Here is a 24,518-nt window from a genome sequence, read left to right as displayed (position 1 = left end):
AAAACCTAAGAGATAATGTATTGAGGTTTTACCATTTTTTATGCAAGTAACCTATGATTTGAATTGTATACTTGGTAGAGAAAATTATTGGTTGCTCTAACCCAGGTTGAGAAAATTAAGAGGTTAGGAGAGTAATACCCATTGATGGGGTACTAAGGCTCATTTTGTGCATAGCTACTTTTTATATTCTTTTTGAACCCTTGAGACAACATTGTTAAGCGTGACTACATGCACTAAAGGAAAGGGTGGTAGGAAGATCCTTCTAGAGGGACATCATTGCCAAATGTAGTTGTGATCACCAAGGGTGATGATGGTAGTAAGACCCTTGCGCACACCATAACATGAGGGGTTTTGGAGGTGTAGACCAAGAGTGTATCCACCACACTAAGTTTGATTAGTTAGAGTTTGATTTGTGATCATCCTTTGGGGTTGTGTACTATTCGCAGAGAGTTTTTGTGCCCTAAGTTCTTCACCTTATTGAGCTTGAACTCTACTCTAGAGGGAAACACATCTGAAAGCAATTGCATTAATTGGGTGCAAAATCAACCCTTAGGTGTTGTTTCCCCCTTTTGATTGACAATTGGATCATGATATTCAAGAGCATTGATTAGAACAACACTTGGACTTCAATAAACTAAGGATTACAAGTACTTATTGTAGTGTTTTAAATTGTGTCCTAGTAGTTATAATGATTAATTGTGAGATAGTTATATACTTCAATAAACTAAGGATTACAAGTACTTATTGTCATGTTTTAAATTGTGTCCTAGTAGTTATAATGATTAATTGTGAAATAGTTATATACATTATATAATCTTGACACGTTTTCCATGTTTTATATATTCATTGGATTTATACTTTGTTTAATTTTAATCCAATATTTTTTATTGTAATATAAAAATAAATTGTTGTTCTAATAACATGCATTAAACTAATTAAATTGAAACTTTAAAGTGCGTGAGTAAATTGTTAAAGAACATATACTTTGTAATTGGAGATAAAAGGTGAAGTGTCTATACTTTTTCGTAAACAAATATAACCAAAATAAAATGGAATATCTTTTAATAAGATCTTAACTTTAAAGAAATTAGCAATCTTGAATGGAAAAGAAAACTTGCCATAATGCAAGGTACATGCATAGTATTTTTTTCTTGTCATGGAGCATACAAATTAGACTTCGCACTATATGTTTTATGGAGATTGGAAATGGAACATGTACCTGTATTTCCTAATCCCATTAAATGTGATACGAAATAGCGCAAACCATTAGCCCAAACAATGGGGCATAGTTCCCATTATTTGATGTTACACAACAGACTACCCAAACACACTAACATAACCTAAAAGCCTACCAAAAATGGAGCCTTAGACAAAGCACACATGAATTCAACAATCAGAAGATGTGGAAGTGTAAATGAATTGAACCTTGAAAGTTTCAGTGTCCCTCACCTCTCAATTCAATCGAACCCCTTAAATTATTAACACATTCAAGTGTCCATTATAACATGCTTCAAAGGATTCTTGCAATTGAATCCATTAGTCATGGAAAAATTTCAATGCAAAAACTTCAATGTAACATACATGTGGTACTATCATGTAAAGGTATTCAAAAGTTATTGTAGTAGTGGAAAAAACTAAGCTTTCGTGACACTGGGAGAATTAGGCCCACAACATGGAATGAGCTACATATTTCTAAAAATATGCTTCATTCATATTCAAGATAAAATCAAGATTGCATTTAAAAAACAAAAAAACCTAACATTTCAATATATCATATTTTATCAATTTAACTTTGACATAATTTAATTTATATAAGGCTTATATTATGGATTGGTTCTTGTGAGGCAACTCACTTAAAATTTATAACATAAGCACAATGTATAAATTAAGGGTAATTGTTGGCATCACATTGCATCAACCAACATACCACATGATGAATTAATGCCAAATGGCATTCTCTATAAGTATGCTCTAAAATAAATATACATTCATTTTATGTCACTTCGATGTTAGTGCTTTTTAGTGCGCAGTTTTAAATTATCATACGAGTGAAACCATGATTGAATAGAATGAGAAGATCAAAAAATCATTAGCAGGTATTGTGGACCTTTCAAGTCACAATTGAGAATGTGATTGCTTAATAAGCTAAGAATTGTCTTTGAGCACTCAGTGTCACCATTTTAAATTCAAATATGATTTAATATTATATCATACTAGATCCATCTTAACTTTAGATCTATCCAGTGTTGAGTGAATCAAATCTCTTTATATGTATATCTATCTTTTAGAGTGAAAATATTTGAGATATGCATCTAAAGAGATTTTATCCCTCTCAGCGCTTGATAGATCCAGAGTTCAAATGGCTCTAGATTGGTTTAATTTCGCCCTTTAAAAGACTATATTCCACATGAATACCATGGGTCATTTTTATTTTTGTTATTATTTTATTTTTATAAGGTTATTTTTATTTCTATTTTTTTTACTCAATTAAAATGATTACATCATATTACGTTAATCTTTTTATTTAATTTTATTTTTATTTTTATGTAATTTGACTTAGTCAAAATGTTAAACATTACATTACAACATCTCTACCATACTAGGTTGGAACGTAGCCTTATAAATAAAATGACTAGTAAGTATCAAAATGCTTATCTCATATTGTCAAAATTAATGAAAAAAATATATAAATTATAACTTTATTTTAAATTATTATTATTAATAATTATAAAAAAATTAATACGAGTTAAACATGTATACATTTAGAAAAATATGTAACAAGATTTTTAATGGAGATTCAGCAGCACTTTACCATAGAGATTTTAAATAAGTTGTTACAATACCATGGGCCAACACCATAGCGTCCACATGCCCCCACATGCCCAAAAAATCATGCCCCGTGTTCATATACATTTTTTAGTTTATCAATTTAATTAGGGGAACATAACTACATTTTTTAATTTATCAATTTAATTAGAAGGAAATAACTACTTTTGAGATAAATCTCAACCTTTCATTTGTCATTACTATTAAGAATATTCTAGAGGTTAAATTCATACCATCTACCTAATAATTAATCTACCTAATAATTATTGATAATTTAATTATAACTTTGAAAACCCAATTCCAAAATAAACACCCATGGATGTAATTAGTGATACCCTAATACCAACATATTCCATAAGACTGAAAATCGATCATTGGGCATACATTTAGACATAACATGAGAATAAAACTAGAATGCCTAACCATCATGGAAAATTAGCCACTATTCAATAAAATAAAGGAAAAAATGGGTTGTGGAACAGAATATTCACTCGTACAGGAGACCTTTTGTAGAGCATAAAGCAAATTAGCAGAAAAACAATGCAAACTCGATACAACTATTCAAGGGGATGCAAACAAATAAACAGATAAGCAGAGTGGAATGTTCATCAAGTTTCCCAAGCAGAGATTAATTTTAGCCAAGCCTGCAATAGATTGTTTCCCTCATAAAACGTGCGATTCCTGCTTAGCCTGCTTAGCAGTTTGGTCCATGAAATTTTTCAATATTTCAAGAATTCATGAAATTTTTCAATATTTCAAGAATTCATCACATCTGTCAAACTATGAAACATATACAAAATATGAGAATCTACTGCAGGACTCTTACAAGTTCACACCATTTTCTTCCAATCTCAAATCTGGAGTAATCTCCATGTGATACCAAGGCATTATCAACTGTCTGTCACGGTTGTTTGCAATTGCCAAAGTGACCCAAGGAGGGTTATGATCAAATCCTCTCAAGGAGAAAATCCGGCACTAAAACAAAAAGTAATAGTTTACGGATAAAGTTTAACAAACTCCTAAATTACACCATAAGTCTACTAGTTTAGTCTTTATTCATCGGAAGGTATTCTTCAGTTGGAATACCACATTCTTGGATGCCTATTGCACCCATGCCACCTGTTAAGGAACTATCACACGCATTGCAAGGCTTTCTCTCAGATTCAGACCTTTCTTTCTCATCCTCTTCATCTACTTCATTGAAAGCTGAGCTCTGGCGCTGTAATTCTCTGATCTTTCGAAATTCATCATAATGTGCTCGCCTGTGCTCTCGGAAACTCAATTTTTTTCTATAAGATTCAGAATCTGATAAACATTTAAAACAACAATATAAGTAAACAGGAAATCTAATGTTTCTAGACAATCCACAAATAGTAAAAACGTTACATGATTGAATACGTGAAGAATGACATACTTTGCAAGTATATTGAGACCATCTTAAACGTCAATGCCTTCTAAGAGGAGGTGTCACTAAGCAAATAATTAGCAGTGGAAAATGATTACAAAATCTAATATCAGCTAAAGATTACAATAGAAACAAGGGAAACGGAAACCTTGGGAAATCCCAACTACATATTTTCATGATCAATGAAATCTCATGCAAATGACAGCTTCCATGTTGAGAAATTACCTTCCTTTAATCGTGGTTAGGCAGAGAAGTATTACGTTGCTAAAGAATACATAGCATATATGCATTATTATGCTAATATGCATAGTGATAGTAAGAGTTTCCTTTAAACAAAATTGAGAAGGGAAGTTCATGAAACATTTGCTCTCCAAACAAGCAACAAAATTTGAATGAAGACCTAAGCAAGCCCAATTGTGGCTAATCAACTTCAAAATTCCCTGAAGTTTGCAGCTTTGAATGATCTACACGTCCAGGATGTTCTCTTGGTTGTTCCCTCAAACTGCCTTCACAAACAACAAGAATAAGACAAGAAAGAAATAGAGATTTTAATTTTTTCTGTAATCAATCTCCACCCTTAAAGTTCAAGCATGCTCCAGTTTAAAATCAGAGTCCTAAATTGTCAGTCCTGAGTCAACCTTACGACCTCAATGAAAATTCTCGTACTTAAAGGCAGTGTATATTCAGCCTAACTCTGGATTGTTAAGTACCAAAAAGAATAAAAAAGAACTTAGATGCAAATCTCTCAGTGCTTAGAAGATCCCAAGTTAAGATGAATATAAGCTGGTGTGTGTGTGCGTGTTAATTAATGTTAGGTATTCTTTTCTTAAATTCTCTTACATTACAATTTTTTTAAATATTTTGATTTATGCCTGGATATTACATAACTCCCTCATATTAGGCAGTAGAATGCACCTTGCTCCTCTTGGTGCAATGAGTAAACCTAAGATTTTAAAACATTGAACCTGCTTTCAATGCTGTTATCACAGCTGCAAATGCATTCATGTGGTAGCTGTCAAGGTTAAACACAAAATATGGAGAAAAGAATGGGAATCTGGCCAAAGCACACATGCAAGTAATAGGTGTGCAGCACTGCCACCAGAAGATGCTAATTTTCACAATCATTAATACTTGTAACCATATGGAACTGCATTCAGTAAAGTTTGTATGTCAGGCATGGAACTTGAAACTGGCAATTCTGTTACCCAATTAATTTATGGGACCTTCAACGATTACTGAGTAGAAAGGTAGACAAGATGTTAAGCTATTCATAGAATCATAGCCATCAGAATTTTGTACTCATGCTAGCCTTACCAACGCCCATGGACCTTCATCTTGCTCAATCAACTAAGACAATGTCACAATCATAATAAAAATGGCTTGATCCATGTCTGGAGGCCATGTTCTTACTACATGTCATAGGATGTTCTTACTCACCATTTTGAACCATTGTGCCTGAAAGAAAATGATCCTGTAATAAAACCAAAACAAAGTGATTTTGAACTAAGCAGGTCAAGGCCTTGAAGTTCTACATGGAAAAATAAGAGAGATGGTTGCATCCCGAATCTGCTGAATACACAAAATCCATAAGCTACAAGGCATCCTATTTCTAATAATTACACCCCACCCAAAGCCCACAGATGCATACCAAAAATACACTGTTAGGATATTATATGTCCGATAAACATTAGGGAACTTATTGAATGCTTCCTCAGTACTTTGAATGCAAAGCATCCACCATCTACCAAGAGGTGGGATGCCATTCCACTTTTTAATGGCACCTGACCTCCAGATTGCCTTGACAGCCATGACAGCTTCTGCTAATTAATTTTCCCCTTGCTAGCCCTCAAGGGGTGAACATGTCACCTGGGGTAATCAAACCCTGGTGGGGGAAACAACAACACCCCACATGAGCTTTCTAAATAGAGACTAGATATATGGCACGTTTGGACAATAAAAACTAGACAAATTAGTTTGTCAAATCCTTTCAGCAGCCACTAATTAGCTCGAAGGCACCTTCAGCACTCTATTGAGATATTGTAGATGATATTTTGGTCACTTGTGAACAATAACTTCATTCTTTAATTTACAATACAATTAGTGGACCTGATCTTATTAGATACAATGTTGGAACAACATGGACCAGATAAGTCGCATTGACTCAACCCCTATGACAATTCACCTGGAGAAAATTGATTTTTCAACGATGAAAAATGACAAGATATATATTCATTGTTCGATGTTGAAGACAGTACATATAAGAGATGTAGGCATACTGCAAAAATATGTCAAGTTGAGTACGGCGCAATATGTCTATCATAATATAGGGCTTGCTCAACTATAAAGAGTGGGGAGGGATTCTGTCAAGCGGAATATAGGTTCTCTGTTTATGTAATGTGATCTTTTGGATGCCAATGAAACAAGACGGACACAGAAGCTAAGGAAAAGAGACGATAGTCAACCTGAAGAACTGAAATAGATGCTATTAATCCGAAATAGCACGAAAAATGTAGGAAATGGACCAAAAAAAACTAGTGTGCCCATCTTAAATTTACCCCGCTATCCTTTTTTCATTACTTGGTTAAATGATCTGAATATTCTAAAATGGGTTAAAATAACACCTGAAATTACAGTTACACACCAGTTATGCTGGGAGACACCAAAATGGAAGAAATACAAACTTGGTTACAAGCTCTCCAGATCTACTTTACAGCTTCAAGAGGTAAGGTCAAATTTGAAAAGCATAAAGTTCTCTTTTTTATGTTCTCAATTTCAGTTCCCCAGCTTCAATTCCAGACTTATACTTCGTCCACCCTCTATGCCCCCCCAAGATGGTATTGAAGAGACCAGTTCAAATATTTATTATTCTACGATTATTTATGATCTTCAAGTAGCAGGCAAGGTAGAATCAACAATCCAGTATCATTGTCAATAGTGTGAGCTCCTAAAGTGGCATGAAATGTAGGCCCGGTGGAAGACCCAACGTCACTCCCAGTTGTGAAAGGAGTAAAGAGCCTGTTGGACTAAACAACTTCAGATGAGCTTTGGAAGTAGATTATCCTTTTTGATGCTTCAATAATGCACACCACCTAGAAAGCCCTCTTGTTGCCTTGCTACTTAATTACTGGAACACCACTGCGAAAATCCGTGAAGATAGCTGGGCCTTGGTGGTCCTAAACCTTTGCTTTAATCCAATGAAGAGGGTCAAGGAATGGAAGGATGTTGAGATCACAAGAGAGAGGGAGAGAATTGAATGGATAGGCCAACAAGTCCCACAACCTGCAATAAAAGAGTGTGTATGTGTGTGAGTGAGAAAGAGAGTGTATGGCACTAAATAATCCCTTGAACAAGTGAAACACCCAGCTTGAAAATAGAACTCAAGATGTGGGTGCCTGTAGGCTAAACGAATCAATCAATAAATGAATCAATATGATGTTTCAAATAACTCATGAGATGTGTATTTACAGTGTACACACAACTTATAAGGTTTGGGGTCTTCCCCATTAGACAGTTATGGGCCCACAATTGCCTAGGCCAGACTTGGCCACCTAAAATAATATACAATAAAGTGGCCAGACCGTCTGTTAAACCATAACCTAGTAATACAATAATGAGGGTGCTTGGCCATCATAGCAAATAACAGCAAGTGAAGATTACCATCATTTCAACCAAAAGGCACACTCAATAACAATGGATAGAGTGAATACATGATATAAAAGAGATTTTTAAGGATTGTGGCTTAAAATTTCTTTAATTATGAAAACACAAATTGGTACAATACAGTGGACTTACATGGTTTGAGCAATAGCATTATTCCGTTCAAAGTTATTAGTGAAGAATCTAGCTATCCTTGTCTAGTAGGAGACAAAGCGGGCATGTTTTCCAAATGAACGATTTAAATGCCTCTGGCCCAATATCTCATAGGGAAGGATACACAAAAATTCACAATAAATGATTTCTACAGTAACTCTATGGGAGTCATCAAACTGAACAGAAGTTCATGGATTTGGGTGTGATGGAAATTTGCTTTATCAAAACTGAATGTTTTCACTTGAAGAATTTCCAACAAAGATATGGTTACAGTAGAAACCAAAACCAGATGCAATAATCACGGAAAAACAATCTCCAAAGTTTGCACCACAAGAAGAAGAAATAGAAGCTAGGAAAGAATTCAAGAAGCATTATCAAGGGCTATAAGTATGAAGTTAGCCGTCATTATCTCAATAAAGGTTAGTCCCCAACCATGCAGGTTCCAAAAACCATAAGCTTCTCAAACTTAGAATGAGTTTTTCAGGTAAATAGATTTCAAACCAAGGAGAACATACTGATCCACAGAATTCAGCTCCCTTGTCAGCATGAGGCCACAAGTCCAACAAAGAGAGTGAGATAACTCTCCAACCCAATCAGATGGACCACCCGTGCAGGCACTAAAGGCAGTGACAGATATAGGAGTTAATATTAGTAGACAATATCATAAGTAGATCAATACATGCATCAATTGTGTCCAGCCCAAGTGGGTTGTGTAATGGTGTATTGTTCTAACTTCTCACCCAGGTTGTTGCACCGAGAGGCACTTTACAGCTCAGTGTGTATGAAATGTTGTAGTGGCCTATTAGATGAAGCGTTAGATAAAATAATAATAATAATAAAACAAAATGTCAGCTCAGCTAAAAAAGTAATAAAAATAATAAAATCAATTCAATTCAATTTGTTATATTGTAATTTTATTTTATAAATAAAATTAGAAACAATTTTTTCAAATAAAATCAGAAACAATTTTTTCAAATAAAATTCACAATATGCATATCACGTTAAAATAAATTTAAATAATAATGATTCATATTCAAAACCATGATATTTCAAAACATATAATAATACTCTTTTTCTAAGATACTGATCCACAGAATTCAGCTCCCTTGTCGGCATGAGGCCACAAGTCAAACAAAGAGAGAGAGAGAGATAACTCTCCAGCCCAATCAAATGGACCACCCGTGCCGGAACTAAAGGCAGTGACAGATATAGTAGTTAATATTAGTAGACAATATCATAAGTAGATCAATACACATATCAATTGTGTCCAGCTGGAGTGGTTGTGTAATGGAGTGTTATCCTCCTCACCCAAGTTGTTGCACGAGAGATGCTCTACAGCCCAGTGTCGGGGAGATGTAGTGGCACGTTAGATGATGCGTTAGATCAAAAAATAATAAAATTCACGATATGCGTATCACGTTAAAATAAATTAAAATAATAATGATTCATATTCATAACCATTATATTTTCAAAAAATGTAATTAATAAGCATATATTAATACTCTTTTTCTAAGAGATATATACTAAGTAACTAGATTCGTCCAAATGGCCTGGCGAACTAGAATCCGGCGTCTCAGATACGATTCGGCCAAAAAACGTGTCCCAAAATAGGATTCGTCGAATCCTATCAAGATTCTTCGAATCCCAAACGTGTTCCGAATTTTGCCAGTGTGTCTCGATTTTTGCCTGCATGTCCCGATTTCCAGGATTCGTTTCATCGAAAAGGGACTCCCGCGGGTTAAAAAAGGCTGCATTTCCTCATTTCAGTCACGTTGTTTATCATTTGGCTTGCATTGTTTGAACTGTTTGCAAGTGGAGAAGGGTTTGGAGCAAGGAGCTAAGGGAGTAGAGCGTTCAGCAAGGAGATTCATGATGATGAGGACCATTGGGGACCATGATGATGACATTGATGCTAATGATGAGGATTGATGCCTTGAGGCTTGTATACCTGTAGTTGTTTTATATTTTCTATTTCTATTTGCCATTGGCATTGCACCAGCACTACCTATGTAACACATTTTGATTTGATGACTTAATGAGAAAACTACAGTTGTCAGTGTGTTTATCTTACTATCCTGTAGTTGTAAGTTGTCTTTCAGTTATGAATTATGAATCATGATTTATGTGACCACTGAAATGTATTTGAATTTTGTATGTACTATGCATGCTATAGATGAAGATCTATGTTTGAAATCAATAAATTTGTATCATTAATTAAAATTTGTGTAAGAAATATCTAATTTTTAATATATATATATTTAATAAAATAATATATAACGAATCCTACATGTCCTGTTCCAGGGGGTCAACATGTCCGAATCCAATACTACGAATCCCGAATCCTACAAATCCTGAATCCCCGTGTCAAGTGACTTAGGATATATATATATATATATCACATTAAAAAGTTAAATTATAAAACATGTCAAAGAAAAATGCCAAACACATATATACGTGACTATATGTATTATTAAGGTTTAATAAAATTAAAAATAAGAATATTTTTATATATAGAGATCTGAAGTTTATATAAATATAAATAGTATTATTAAGAATCAGCATAGATCCATCTTAACTCCAGACATACCAAGCACTAAGAGGAATCAAATCTCTCGAGGTGCAAACCTTTCCTCATGTTTGCACTCAGAATTTTTCATCTTGAGAATTTTGATCCCTCATGGTGCATCATAGATCTGGAGCTAAGATGGATCTATGCAGATATTCCTGTTAGTGACATGACAAAGCTTCAAGCTTCTAAAAAAATATGGTTTACCCTAGGTATCTTCCTTGGAATTTGGGGAAGTACCCAGTGGATTTCCCCAAGAAATGCATTATGTGTAGAAAAGAAAAAGGCAGATCCATAGGTAAATAAACGTATCTTGAATAACTTCATAGGAACTTAAAACTAGCCAATTGGAGAATAAACCAATTACCTGAAAATTAAGCCCTGCCATGTTGCTTTTAATTTGACAATAAGTCCAAACATCAGTTAGCTAACACTAGAACATACACAGTCCAATCCTACCCCACAGATAAAGCTCCAACAAAAGTTTGGAGGGTGCTCATGGTAAGACCGTATCACCAAGAAACAAGATCAATATGAGTAGCAGAGAGCTCAAGGATTGATCAAATTTCCCTGCTAATTGTGGTCCTTTCTTTGTCACACAGTGGACTGAATTTTCAATTTATTTGTCTAATATGTAATTTTGTTTTTGCATTGAGAAGGCTAATCAAGATAAATTTAAGACCCAGCAGATTTAGGATTGAGATTGTAAGAGGATCAATGGGTAGACTCAAGACACCGGCTTTGTTATTATTATTTGTGGGAGGGGATAAGACTGGTCTCCTCTAATTTGCTTTTGTACTTTTCAGTATAATGGAAAGAACTTTCAATGGGAATGTGCTCCTCAGATTAAGTAGGTACATAGAAAATTCGCAAAGCATCAATAGCGATTCTAAAAGTATGTAGAAAATCAAAATAGACAATCCTAACAACCTTTCACAGACTCACAAGGACTCTCTGTATCATATTCCTTTTCAAAAATCAGGATGACCTTGGCAATATTAGAAGCATGATAAGTCGATAACCAAATGGAGGACGTTGTAGATGTTTATTATTTTATCTGGAATGATATAAGTGCAACAGAATTTGGCATCCAACAATGGTTCTCCAACACAACAGGGAGTGTTTCTGTGTTTGAAAAGTGTCGAGTAAAAAGCTAAAACTTCTACTGAAGTACCAACAGATCTTACATGGATTAACTGGTTATGCTTAAAAAGTAGAAGTCCTTATCTATAGGAAAAATTAGTTGAACAAGAATGAGTAGAGATCCCAACCTTCTCCATCCTGGTCCATTGCATCTGCCTCATCTTCAGATGATGTCCACCCATTACTTCGCTTTCTTTGTTCCGTACTTGAGGATGCAACTTGGCTCAATGCAGATCGTATTGCTTCTGCGTGTGCAGCATCACCTGAGTCCATTTCTTTATCTGACAACGGTGATATGGATCCTAGAAAGAATATTCATTTCAATCAATAACAAGCAGCTATTTGAATCCTTAAGGCTTGTATACATGAAAATAAATAAAGACACCTGCACATTTACCATCACTGTAACTTGGCTGATGGAATGGAGTTTTTGGCTCGTCGATTTTCTGTCTTATAGGTTTGTTGGCCTCAATTTCTTCTAAGTTTCTTTCATCCCAGATAACTCGGGTCCTGTTTGCAATCACTTATATCAAATGGGCAGAATAAACAGATATGCCAAAGAAGCTTTGATGCAAATATTCATAAATACAATTCAAAGATACTAAGCTATGGCTCAAAGGAAAAGCATCTCTATTTCCTTCATTTTATCTCAATAGGTTTAGTGTATAATTCTAATACGGATACCTGCCTATCATTAAAAATAAAATGTATGAATAAATTTTACAAAGCATTTCCATCTTAAGGGAAGATCATCATACTGGACATTATGTTAGGATTAATAACATAAAAAGAAAATAAAGCTATCAAGAGTAGAATAAAAAACAGAGGAATCGACTTAACAATAGTATATCCAAGCTATGGAACAACCAAGTATTGTATCAAACTTTATTTGGTTTTCTGCTTGGTGGTGTCCACTTCAAAGCTTCTTCCACCACAAGATAGTTTCATCAGCCCCAATTCTATAGCTTTCTCATAGCTGTTTGGGAGGTAAGTCTCATCCATAGCTGCATTGAAATTTGATCCACCTCCCCCCTAAAGTATCGATGCCAGATCTTTCCTGGATCCATTTTTGGGTATGCATTCGCACATCAAAAACAAATTCGAATACATCTATTTAAGATATTTTTGGGTCTGCATATCTAAACCAGAACGGTCCAAAAAATCACATTTTTACCAGGCAATATATACGGTAATAGTAGGTAAATTAATAAGGGGAAATTTAATTCCATAGCATTTCCGGCCTTCATGTCCATACCAAATTTTGCCACAATTCCAAGGTCATTAGGTTTCCAGCATAACTGAGACAAACATAACACTCGTAGGTTGCATAAATCACGATCCTTTTTACAGATTATTCCGGTCACCGAGATTGAAATAAAACCCACAAATTTTCAAGTATAATTGATTGCACAAAATTGCAGGCGACATTTTGCAAATGGCAAAATGGACTACGAATAATACATACACAACCTGTGACCGATATACCACTTTGCCATGTCATGATTTTGTTAAAAGTTTGATATCATTGTACATAGTGATAACAACTAGTTTAAAGAATAATCAATTTACATTGAAACATGAAATAGCCCAGCAGGCTAGCTCGAGCAGTTGAGTGCTTTGGGCTTCCTGCAAAGAGGCCTCAGGGCTATTCCCATAGGTTGGCTGCCTCTGTTGCATGCCTCACTTGATGCCTCTACTGGGTTAGGCATTGCAATCAGTGTCAACGGGTTTACACTGGGCATCTGCAAATGCAGGGAAGTGACCAGGGCTTTCTAACTGTAACATGAGGTTTTCCTTGCAAAAGGACATTGAGACATCAAATGCAATAATACCTTATCAAGTGAGTAAAAAATTTCATCATTTTAGTTGCTATAGTGGCTAGAAGAGAATTCTTTCACAAAATTTAAAAGATAATCAAGTAACATTGAAGCATGAAACAGCCTGGCGAGCTAGCTCAAGCAGTAAAGTGCTTTGAACTTCATGGCTGCCTCTGTTGCATACCTTACTCGATGTCCCTATCAGATTAGGCATTTTAGTCAGTGTTAACAGGTTCACGCGTCTATCCCCCAGGATGGCTGCTCTGTTGCATACCTCACTCGATATCCCTACCAGGTTAGGGATTTTAGTCAGTGTTAACAGGTTCACGCGTCTATCCCCCAGCATGGCTGCTCTGTTGCATACCTCACTCGATGTCCCTGCCAGGTTAGCTGCCTCTGTTGCGTACCTCACTCGATGTCCCTACCAGGTTAGGCATTTTAGTCAGTGTTAACAGGTTCACGCTGGGTGCCATCCATAAAATGCAGATAAGTGCCTAGGTGTTTCTCCATGAGATTTTCCTTGGAAGAAAAACATTGAAACACCAAATGCAAGAGTACCTCATCAAGTGAGGAGAACAATTTACCATTTTAGTTGCCAGGGTACCTACAAGAAAATTATTTCATGAAATTTATCATATACATGCACATTTACTTATCCAGGCGGATTGGACCGTGAACCGAAATGAAGATTGGTCCATCAACCCATCGTAGTACTACCAAATTGATGTACCTGTATTGGGCAACTCAGGTCTAAGCCACTTTGTAGTAAAGAGAGTAGAAAATGTTAAAAAACATTCGGTGAAATATACAGAATATTGTCTTAAAGGCTTGCCTTATAAAGTTCAACGATTCAATTATGTTCTGACATATGCAGAACAAGAGAGACTAACTCTGCAGCAGGATTATATGTCTGAGGTTACCAATTCAATTCACATATCCGCATCAAAGAACCCCATGCTGGTACAAACATGTATCCATCCAAAATACAACTCGATTTTAAACGTTCAAAAATTTGTTTTGTGCCGAAAGGGTAAAGATTCAGCAGTGTGGCATGTCACGTTACCAACCAAAGTTGAATTCCTTGATGTGTATGACTTAGCGGTTGGGGATAGGTGCAAATCTTGAATGATTTGATGCAAAAGTTCCTCCTGTTGTGGCAGCTGAGCCAAACAAAAGTGCTTATGTTCAGTGATTTGTCTCGGAAGGTTATTTGACCTGTGCAAGCAGGCCAAAGACCAATTGTGGTGCACGACCTCTTTGGATTATCAAGACACAATTTCCGGGTTCCAGAACAGATTGAGACACAGGCCACTGATTAAATTTTCAGCGAAAACAAACTTCAATGAATGCAACATTCAAAGATTTAGGTATTTTGGTCAAACAATGAAGTAGTGTTTTCCTGTGGCAATTCCATTCTAGTCATTGGTTCCATTCGCATACAGTCCGCATAAAACCCGTCAGGAGGATATACCAGGTCTCAGGCCTAGCAACTCTAGCGCGTTAATCAGCAACATAATCTAGGTCAAATTTTACATATAAAAGATTGGGTTTCACATTTTTCTTCTCATTTTTCACATGTTCCATTCAAGAAGTTGTGCTATGCCAACTGGTTCTTACCATAATTTGAAGCCTCTTATACATAGATATAGATCCTTAACCAAAAAGGGGTCTTCATCTAGATACTTAACCAAACGTCCAAACTGGGGTATGGCGTAAAGTACACACCATCATAAATTCAATTCCCCCATCATTAGATTTCTTTGTAACCTATTACACATGGAGATGGATGCTTAACCAAACGACCAAACAGCTGTCTGGAGCAAGATACCCACTATCATAAATTCAATTCCAATACCTTGTCAATACCCACCATCAGACCTAAGGCTAGGTTAAGGTTTTTTTTAACAGTAGGGAGTACCTGACTTTGGACCATTTGCTTTTCTTCATTCTCGCCGATCAATCAACCAAAAACTGAAAACCCCCCACAACCTTCGTTATCTGTCAGAGAATTGAACAGAATTGGATGTTGAACGAATTGGCCTGAACTTAAAGCTTTCCTGGGAACGAAGATTTGTTGTAACAAGTTCACATCGTGAATTGGACTGTTTGACTACGAACAGAATTCGACAAAAACCTCATAAATACAGTCCTGCAGCACACGGGGTCCTCTCCGTTTGCACTCAACAGTGATTAAACCCACCACGGAGCACAAAGGGCAATAGAAATTAATTACAAAAGTTGAACAACAATTAGAATTGTTGACCAGAAATATCTTCAACAACAAGTCTACGTGGAATGTTTTTGGATTTGCTGCTACAGTCGGCCAATTCTTTTATTATTAATATTTAATTTTATTTTTATTTTTTTTAATCTCACATCAACCTCAACCTAGTAGGTAAGTAGTTATTATTAAATTTCATTTTTAGGTTTATGGATTTTTTCTTCGAGTTGTTTTGTTTTTAGTGAGGTTTTTTTTAAGTTTTTGGGTAGGTTTTTTCAATTTAATTTTTCTAAAATTTGATAAGAATTTATGGAAATCACAATTTTGATGGGTAATTTATGCACAATCAAAAAAAATTTCAAAATACTGAATTCATATATAATAAAAAACCAATTTAAATAACGTAAATCAAAATTTCACTTCAAAATTTTCAATCCACCAAAAAAACCAAAAAATCACAATAGAAACAACTTCTTTGATTTCAATTTTCTTATCCACTTTACTTTCATTACTCATTAAAAAAACCTAATTACCAATTTTATTAATTCTATTATTATTATAATAATATTAAAAACATTTTTATTGTAATATAAAATGGAAACTTCGTCACCGTTTATTTTTTGTGTGAATATTTCAAAGAATTGAGATAAAATTTGTTGTATAGCGTGATTGGGTGTCTTTGACGATGCTTGTATTCAAATTACATTATATTTGATTTTAATATAAACCGTTCCTGAGTCACGAAAATTGAGAGTTTGATTTTAATGAAGATTTATTTTTTTATTTTCTATCTTGAAGATTTCCTTTTATAATTTTGATTTTTTTGAAAAGTTTGAAAAAAAACTTATTTGTTTTTCATTTTTATTATTATAATTTATTTTTATTATTTTTGGATTTATGAATTTTTTATTTAATAAGTAAATTAAAAAATATGAAGAAATTTTATTAAGAATTATGATTTTATTTAATTTATAATAAAAATAATTAAATAAACATTATATAATTATTTCAATGAGGAAAAAGCATTTTTTGTGTTTTTTTAATAATGGGTATAATAGATAATAGTGTACCAAGGCTTTTCTCAAAGTTGAAAAAGGTCTTTTGAGTATTTTTTTTAATAATACATATATTAGACACCACTGTACTAAGGTTTTTCTCAAAGTTGAAAAAGGTCTTTTGAGTGCTTTTTTTTAATAATGGGTATAGTAGACAACAGTGTACCAAGGCTTTCCTCAAAGCTGAAAAAGGTCCTAAGGTTAAGAAAGAAACCAAGGATCATTTTTCTGGGGTTCATCTCCCTTTTATCCAAGCAACTACAATCTTAAAGAAGCATAAGGTCCTTTCAACCTTTAGCCCTCTAAATACCATCTGATCCCTAAGATCCATTAAAGACCATGTGGACCCCAAAAATATGAAAGGTGTTTATGTTATCCCTTGCTCTTGTGGAACTCCCTACATTGGTGAGACTAGTCGCTCGATTAATCAGAGGATTCGTGAGCATGCCGCTGACATCAAACATGGCAGGACCTGCTCCTCTACTTTGGCAGAACATGCAGAAAAATCTAGGCATCGCATCTGCATTGAGGAAGCACATGCCAAGGTTAGTCATTTCCATCATCGTAAATTCAGGGAGGCCTTGGAAATAAAAAAAAGGTCCAATAATTTAAATAGAGACGATGGTTGGAATATTAGCAGAAGTTGGGTCCCTGTCTTGTCCTCCGAGTTTGTTTATGTTTGCCGATTATTTTGTTTTTTATGGTTTCACATTTCTATTTATGAATTGTTTGTTTCTGTATAGTTATTTGCATTTAATGTTAATATTATTTTGATCTATTTTCTCACCTTTAAAAAAAAATTGCCCTCCTTTTAATTGCTTGTTTTTAATTTTAGTTTCATTTAATTATTATTTTTGTTATAGAATTGTTTGTTTCTTAGTAGTGTTTACGTTTTTCTATCTTTCTTTTATATATATATATATATATATATATATATTATTTTTTAATAAATATTATAAATTATAATAATATTATTCTTAAATTAGGCATTATAGGAATATTATTTGATCTTAATAAATATTATTAAAATATTATTTTTCATAAACTGACAGTTAAATAAATTAAAAAATAATAATAATAGTAATTTTACCCACCCTTTTGATTGCTTTGTTTTAATTTTAGTCTAATTTAATTATTATTTTTGTTATAGGATCTTGACTCATTAATCAGGTCTCTTATTTATTTATTTGTTTGTTTCATTTCATTTCATTTATTTATTTATTTATTTTTATTTTTTATTTTTAACTTTGTTCTGTGTATTTGGTTGACTTGGATTGTTTTTTTTCTTATTAATGTTTACATTTTTCCATCTTTCTTAATTATTATTATTATTATTATTATTTATCTAAATTATTATTATAAATTATAATATTATTATTCTTAAACTAGTAGTTATAGAAATATTATTTGATCTTAATAATCATTATTAAAATATCAATTTTATTTCATCTTAATCATCATTATTAAAATAATAATTTTCATAAACTAGTATTTATATGATCTTTTGGTCTCTACATGGCCCTCTATTTAAACTTGTGCCATGATCTGCATCTTCATCTGGTCTTGATTATGAACCACACTAGCTGGTTCGAAACACATCGAATGTGATCTCTACCAAAAAGACTCTTCTAAACATTATATTTTTCATTTTTAACCATCCAAAACATTAAAATTTTGAAAATCTAAATAAATCAAGTTAGAATTTTATTTTATTAAAAAATATTTAAAGATAAATTGAATTTATTTTTGTATTATTTGTTAAACATAAACATAATACACAAAAAAAGCAGTGTAAACATAATACACAAGATATGAAAGATAAATCGTGAGTTGCATTATGTTAACAAGATTTACATATAAATACACTTTCTTATGACCCCTAATTTTCACATTCCAAGTGGTTTCTTGGACTCTAGTGACTACTCAACTTCCACAGCATAACTATTAGTAGATTAGGTGTCCAACTCCCCCCCCCCCCCCCCCCTTATCTGAAGGGACATATACGAGTCCCAGAAGAGAGCTATAATACAAAAATACAACAATGCATGACAATAATAAGTTGATGTACCCTTTGAGATGATGGTATAAGGTGGGAGAACTCGAGGTCTCAACCATCAGTGGTTTAAGGATGACCTCCAACACTAGAATGCTTAGTGCAATTCCTATAACTCTTCCAAATCTGGCAAGAAGTTGTTAGTCTCCTGCTAGAGAAAGTGTCCCTAACTTTTGTGAAAAGGGAGACCTTTGGGTCTTAACCTGGAACACTAAGTGTGATTCCTGCAACTCTTCCAAATCTGGCAAAAAGTTGAAGTTTTATGCTAGAGGAAGTGCTTCTCAATGCTTTGAAGAGGGAGACCATCAACCTAGAAAAGGAAGGTCTTCAACCTGCAGAAAAAAAAGGGAGAACCTCAACCTGAAAAGGGAGGTCTCAACGTGCGGTGGTTTAAGGAAGGCCACCAACCAAAGGCATGCTTAGGGGCTTCTCTGTCTCTAGCTACAACTCTAAATTTGGGTATGGTATTTCTAGTTGTAGGCTAAAGCAACAAGTTCAAGTTGTGGCTCAGACTCATTTGATTTATCTTTGAAACTTGTAAATGACCATCAATTCCCACCTTGTCAAATACAATGTGAGAAGATGAAGGGATCCCAACTGCAAGACTTTTCAATACTCGAGAACAAATCTTGTGATATGAGTGAAATATATTGTTGGCTATTGAAGCCCATTGCCAAGAAGCGATCCATCCAAGGTGAATCTTTGATCTTGCAGGAGGCTTGTTTCTAAAGCATTTGTTTGAAGAATGAGTGTGTTGACCACAATGCTTACATGGGTGAAGATCAAAACAATGATCTTTCGCATGGCCAACTCTGTCACAATATTGGCATTTGAAAACTTTTGGTTGTTGTGGAAAAGGAGCAAGATATGAAACAAGTGAAGATGAACTGTCATTAAGAAACCCAACACTTTGAAATTGAGTGTGCTTGGAATAGTCCGGAGTATGAAAGGACACATCATTTTCATATCCAAGATTAGTTATGTGCTTGTTGTTGACAAGATCTTCCCAAGGTCCGATGATTGGCTCAGGAAGTGCAGACTAAACTTCTGCATCTGTATGCAAATATGCTCTTTCAATGAATTGATTAGTTTCCGGCAGTTGATGGGAGTTTGTCTCAATCTCAAAAAGAGTATTGTTTTGAACAAAAACAAGTTCAGAATGGTGCTTACGTTGTTGTAACTCATATCGTTGTAACTGTGACTCAGGCTGCAAAAAATCAATGTTTTCTTGTGCAAATTGCAGATAAGTCTGAATTTCAAAGAGAAAGCCTTTGCTGATTTGGATTGTGTTTTCAGCAGTAGACATGATTAGAGTTCTCAATAAATCTAATAAATTGTCAATTTTAGCCATTTAAAAAGAATTATCTCCTAACAATGGAAATAGTTCCAAAGAACTTTAAATTTCCAACACAATCAAAATCTTACTCTATCTGTCTTTCTGTTATTGTAATTATCTCAACAACATAAAATATGTCTTTACAATACTTGTATAACAACCAACAAAGAAATCCAATGTACAAACCCTTAAGCAAGCACACACTTCAAAGCTTAATACACATACCATATAATAAGGCAAATTTAAACCAATTCAACACTATGATTTTTTAAAGCAAGCCGCATATATCAAGACTTCAATTAATGGACTTCAATGCATTTATGCAACCAACGCATAGATGTAAAGTCAATTCATATGACATAGTTTTGACCAGAGATAAGACTGCTCAAAGAAAACACCATTCCAATCTCACCTCATCACAGAGCAACAATGTCACAAAAATTCAATGTATTCATCTCACATCTCACTTCATTCAAAGCAGACATTCAACTCACATTCAATTGTAGGACTCCAATCAATGCGAAATAGAGATGCTTCAACGCATAGAAATGTCAGAGATTATTCAACGTTGGATTTTGGTAAGGCAGAAGTGTATGCATATAAACCAACTATATTCCATTGCACGAACCATAATCCATATATACCAGGGATTCAATGCACAAGTGTTTTAACTCTCTGCATAGAGAATTGTATATATTTAACCATGGAAAATTTTAGGGGCGAATTTTCATCCTTGGGCTAAATTAAGGGGTTTTATATCTTTATTAGACAAATATTTTGTATCATAGTACGTTGTTACAAATCACCTCAAATTTATTTTATAAAAAAAAATAGGTATGGAGGTTAGCCCACCTTATTTTAAGGGAGAGGGTAAAAAAAGTAAATTTAGCCCTTGAAATTAGGAGTTACAATCTTCCATTCACTCTCATTTTCAAGAAAATGTATTTATGATAGTTATAAATAAAAATAAAAATACAGTGGAGGTATGGTAAATAAATAAAAGCTCTTTTTATACTTACTCCAAAGGTATGGTAAATAAATAAAAATACAAATAAACTAGAGGTATGGTAAATAAATAAAACATCTTTTTATATTTAGTCCATAACCCTCTTTCTATTTAAGAAGGCTCAAAAACGAGGTTTCATTTAAGTGAATCCTATGGGTCAAATACCATATTTATAAAAGAGGTATGGTAAATTAATAAAAATATAAATAAACAAGAGGTATGGTAAATAAATAAAACATTTTTTTATATTTACTCCATATGTCACCTTATATTTATGAACACGCAAGCATGTAAATAAATAAAAATATAAATAAAGTGGAGGTATGGTAAATAAATAAAACCTCTTTTTATACTTCAAAGGTATGGTAAATAAATAAAAATATACTTCAAAGGTATGGTAAATAAATAAAAATATACTTCAAAGGTATGGTAAATAAATAAAAATATAAATAAACTATAGGTATGGTAAATAAAGAAAACCTCTTTCTATATTTAGTCCATAACCCTCTTTCTATTTAAGAACGCTCAAAAAAGAGGTTTTATTTAATTGTATCCTATGGGCCAAATACCATACTTATAAAAAAAGGTATGGTAAATTAATAAAAATATAAATAGACGAGATGTATGGTAAATAAATAAAACATATTTTATATTTGCTCCATAAGCCACCTTATATTTACGAACACTCAAAAAATGTGTTATATTTAGGTGAAGCCTATGGGCCAAATTATTATTAATACCATGCAAAAAAACATTATTAAACCTAATATTAGTATTAATAAAAATAAAGATGGCACATGGTATTCACCCATGGTATTCACATGGAATGCAACCTATTTAAAGGGGGAATTAAACTAGCATAGTTCCATCTTTACTTTGGATCAAATATCATGATATGCAAACTAACATAGAGCGAAAAAATATTTGATCCTTCTCGGGGCTTGGTAGATCAAGAGTAAAAATAGATCTTGTAATTTAATGTCACTTAAACATTTTAACTTGGTTAAAATAAAATAAAATGAAAAATAAAAATCAATTATTAATTTTTATAAGTTACTAATAGTAGTTTTTAAGCTCCAGGTTTACGATAACCCATGGTATTGACCCATGGTAATACCATGGTATTCATGTGACCATAGACTATTTAAAGGGGAAATTCTATCAGCTTAGATCCATCTTAATTCTGGGTCTACCAAGTGCCGGGAGGGATAAATAGATTTCATCCCTCTAAGAGTGGTAGATGTGAAGTTAAGATGGATATAGGTTGGTTTTTATGATAATAAAGATATTAAATAGGCTCAAGAAATTATATTGTAAAAAAATCTTAAGGTGAATGGTTAAAACTACATTTAGTCACTTCACAAAATTTAGTAAAAAAATACTGATATCTCCATTAATACTGGTTTTTTTTATTTAACAAAAAAAAAATTCAAAACAATGAAATCCTAACTCTTTCTGCATCACCCTCGCAAAAGAGAGATAGTCACTGCCCAGATTTCCCACCATTTTTCAAACATTCTCAATATGATATCTTCATGAAAAAGTTAAGGTACTAATCTTGGATTAGTTGTTTGAGAAATATGCTGGTTTGTACAACCTTTTATCTTCTCTGCTATTCTTAGTTTGTCGTAATGATCTGTAGGGGTTGGGTCACTACACCATATTGTCCTAAAATGTGGAGATTGTGCACCAAAAAAAGAAATTAATCCACATGTTACAACACTGTTAAAAATGGTATGAAGGTAGTGAATTATGCTAATAAGAAATTTAGATTGGGAGAGACGTAATTAAATTTTATTATTTAATTGAAGATTTCCAATTAAAATAATAATAAATCTACATTTATATATTGATTGGAAGGCTTCTAACAACGGTCACTTCTTTCCATTAGATCCCCTTCAGGCCTTTGGGATACCTACTACTTCATTATATTATATAGTTGGGGCTTGCTACTTGTTGGTGTGTTGGGGTAAACAAACTTGATGTGTTTTTTTTTTTTTATCTTGCAGTTGGAGTCTATGGAATAAGAAAGAAATTTGATAGCTTGGCAAAAGTGGTAGCTTGACAAAAGTGGTAGAGAAAACATTAATCTCTCCTACCATAACAAACATGGCCACTAAAACTTGCAACATTGTTTGTAGGAAGTGAAAATTATGTTTCTTTTTTCCAAACATGTATGTTAGTATATTACAGTTTAATGAATATGTTTTATTATTATCATATATGGTTTCATACTTTAACAAAACATTTGCCAAGACTTCAGAATGTTTTATTATTCAGTGAAAGATTTTCCAAGATCTTTCAAGATTTTATAATTCAGTGAAAGATTCGCCATGACTTTACAAGATAATATAATCTGGTGAGAGATTCACCAATATATATATATATATATATATATATATATATATATATATATATATATATATATTATATTAGTGATAAAATTGCCTCCCATATTTCCTATGTATCATGGGGATTCACCCATTTATTATACATATAAATTTATGGTGGTTCTTAAAATTTTCCCTGTATTTAACAATGCACCAGAAATAAACCAATGCACAAAACTCTGAAGAGAATAAAGTTTTGGTGTTAATCAATTTCTGAATGTATATATGAATTTCTTTTCTAATTCTACAATGTTTCAATCCTTTCAAACTGGATTCAAATTACGAGAGTGCTTTCTCACTATAAATCGGGCGGTTTTTCAACCTATGATATCATTGCAATCGATGTTGTGGAGTGTCGAATTGATTAAAGAGGCCAAACTCGAAATCTCTTCAACGGTGCTACTCAACTCTTTTATCAAATGATCAACTAAATCCAATGCATATTTGATCAACTAAATCCAACAAAGTAACCATTATGATCACAACTCTTCTACGTCAAAATATATTTGATATAGCTTTACCCTCCAACATCCTTTAATTACAGAATCTCTACCTTCCATCATGGGATCAAAACCCCTTCACATGTGCTTCAAATCTAGAGAAAACTCGACACCCAAAGTTCCCATCGTGGTGCTGCTAAAAATCACCACATTCAATCCTTAGTTGAGAACTTGGATTATGCAATGGAATGCAAGTTTAGAGACAATGTTGAAGCTCCCCATATCGTTTCTATTTTATTTTTGAAAGGCTCTTGCTCTACAGTCTCTCAAGTTGGTAATGTAACACCTATAAGTGATGTCACGTTTGAATAGCCATCCCTTTGGTATCACAAGGTCGAATGTTAGAAGAAGCTTAAAATGGAACAAACTTTTCTAAGGACCTATAGATAG

The 24,518-nt window shown here is 33.5% G+C and overlaps 1 protein-coding gene across 1 annotated transcript; it reads right to left on the bottom strand.

Annotated features, from left to right (window-relative positions):
* Positions 1-3,515: 3,515 nt before the first annotated feature.
* On the bottom strand, positions 3,516-15,801 carry LOC149219545 (protein phosphatase inhibitor 2-like). The gene is made up of 4 exons (XM_089384399.1): positions 15,486-15,801; positions 12,148-12,260; positions 11,879-12,052; positions 3,516-4,131 (listed from the first exon to the last, which is right to left on the bottom strand). The coding sequence occupies exons 1-4, from the start codon at positions 15,512-15,514 to the stop codon at positions 3,872-3,874; spliced, it is 576 nt and encodes a 191-aa protein (XP_089240525.1). The 5' UTR covers positions 15,515-15,801; the 3' UTR covers positions 3,516-3,871.
* Positions 15,802-24,518: the final 8,717 nt, after the last annotated feature.

The sequence above is a fragment of the Pinus tabuliformis genome, chromosome Q (assembly GCF_031772625.1).
Source record: "Pinus tabuliformis cultivar Carrire ecotype Pingquan chromosome Q, CPIR1, whole genome shotgun sequence".
Lineage (NCBI taxonomy): Eukaryota > Viridiplantae > Streptophyta > Pinopsida > Pinales > Pinaceae > Pinus > Pinus tabuliformis.
The sequence above is the reverse complement of the archived record's forward strand: the minus strand, read 5'-3'. Positions and strand labels throughout refer to the sequence as shown.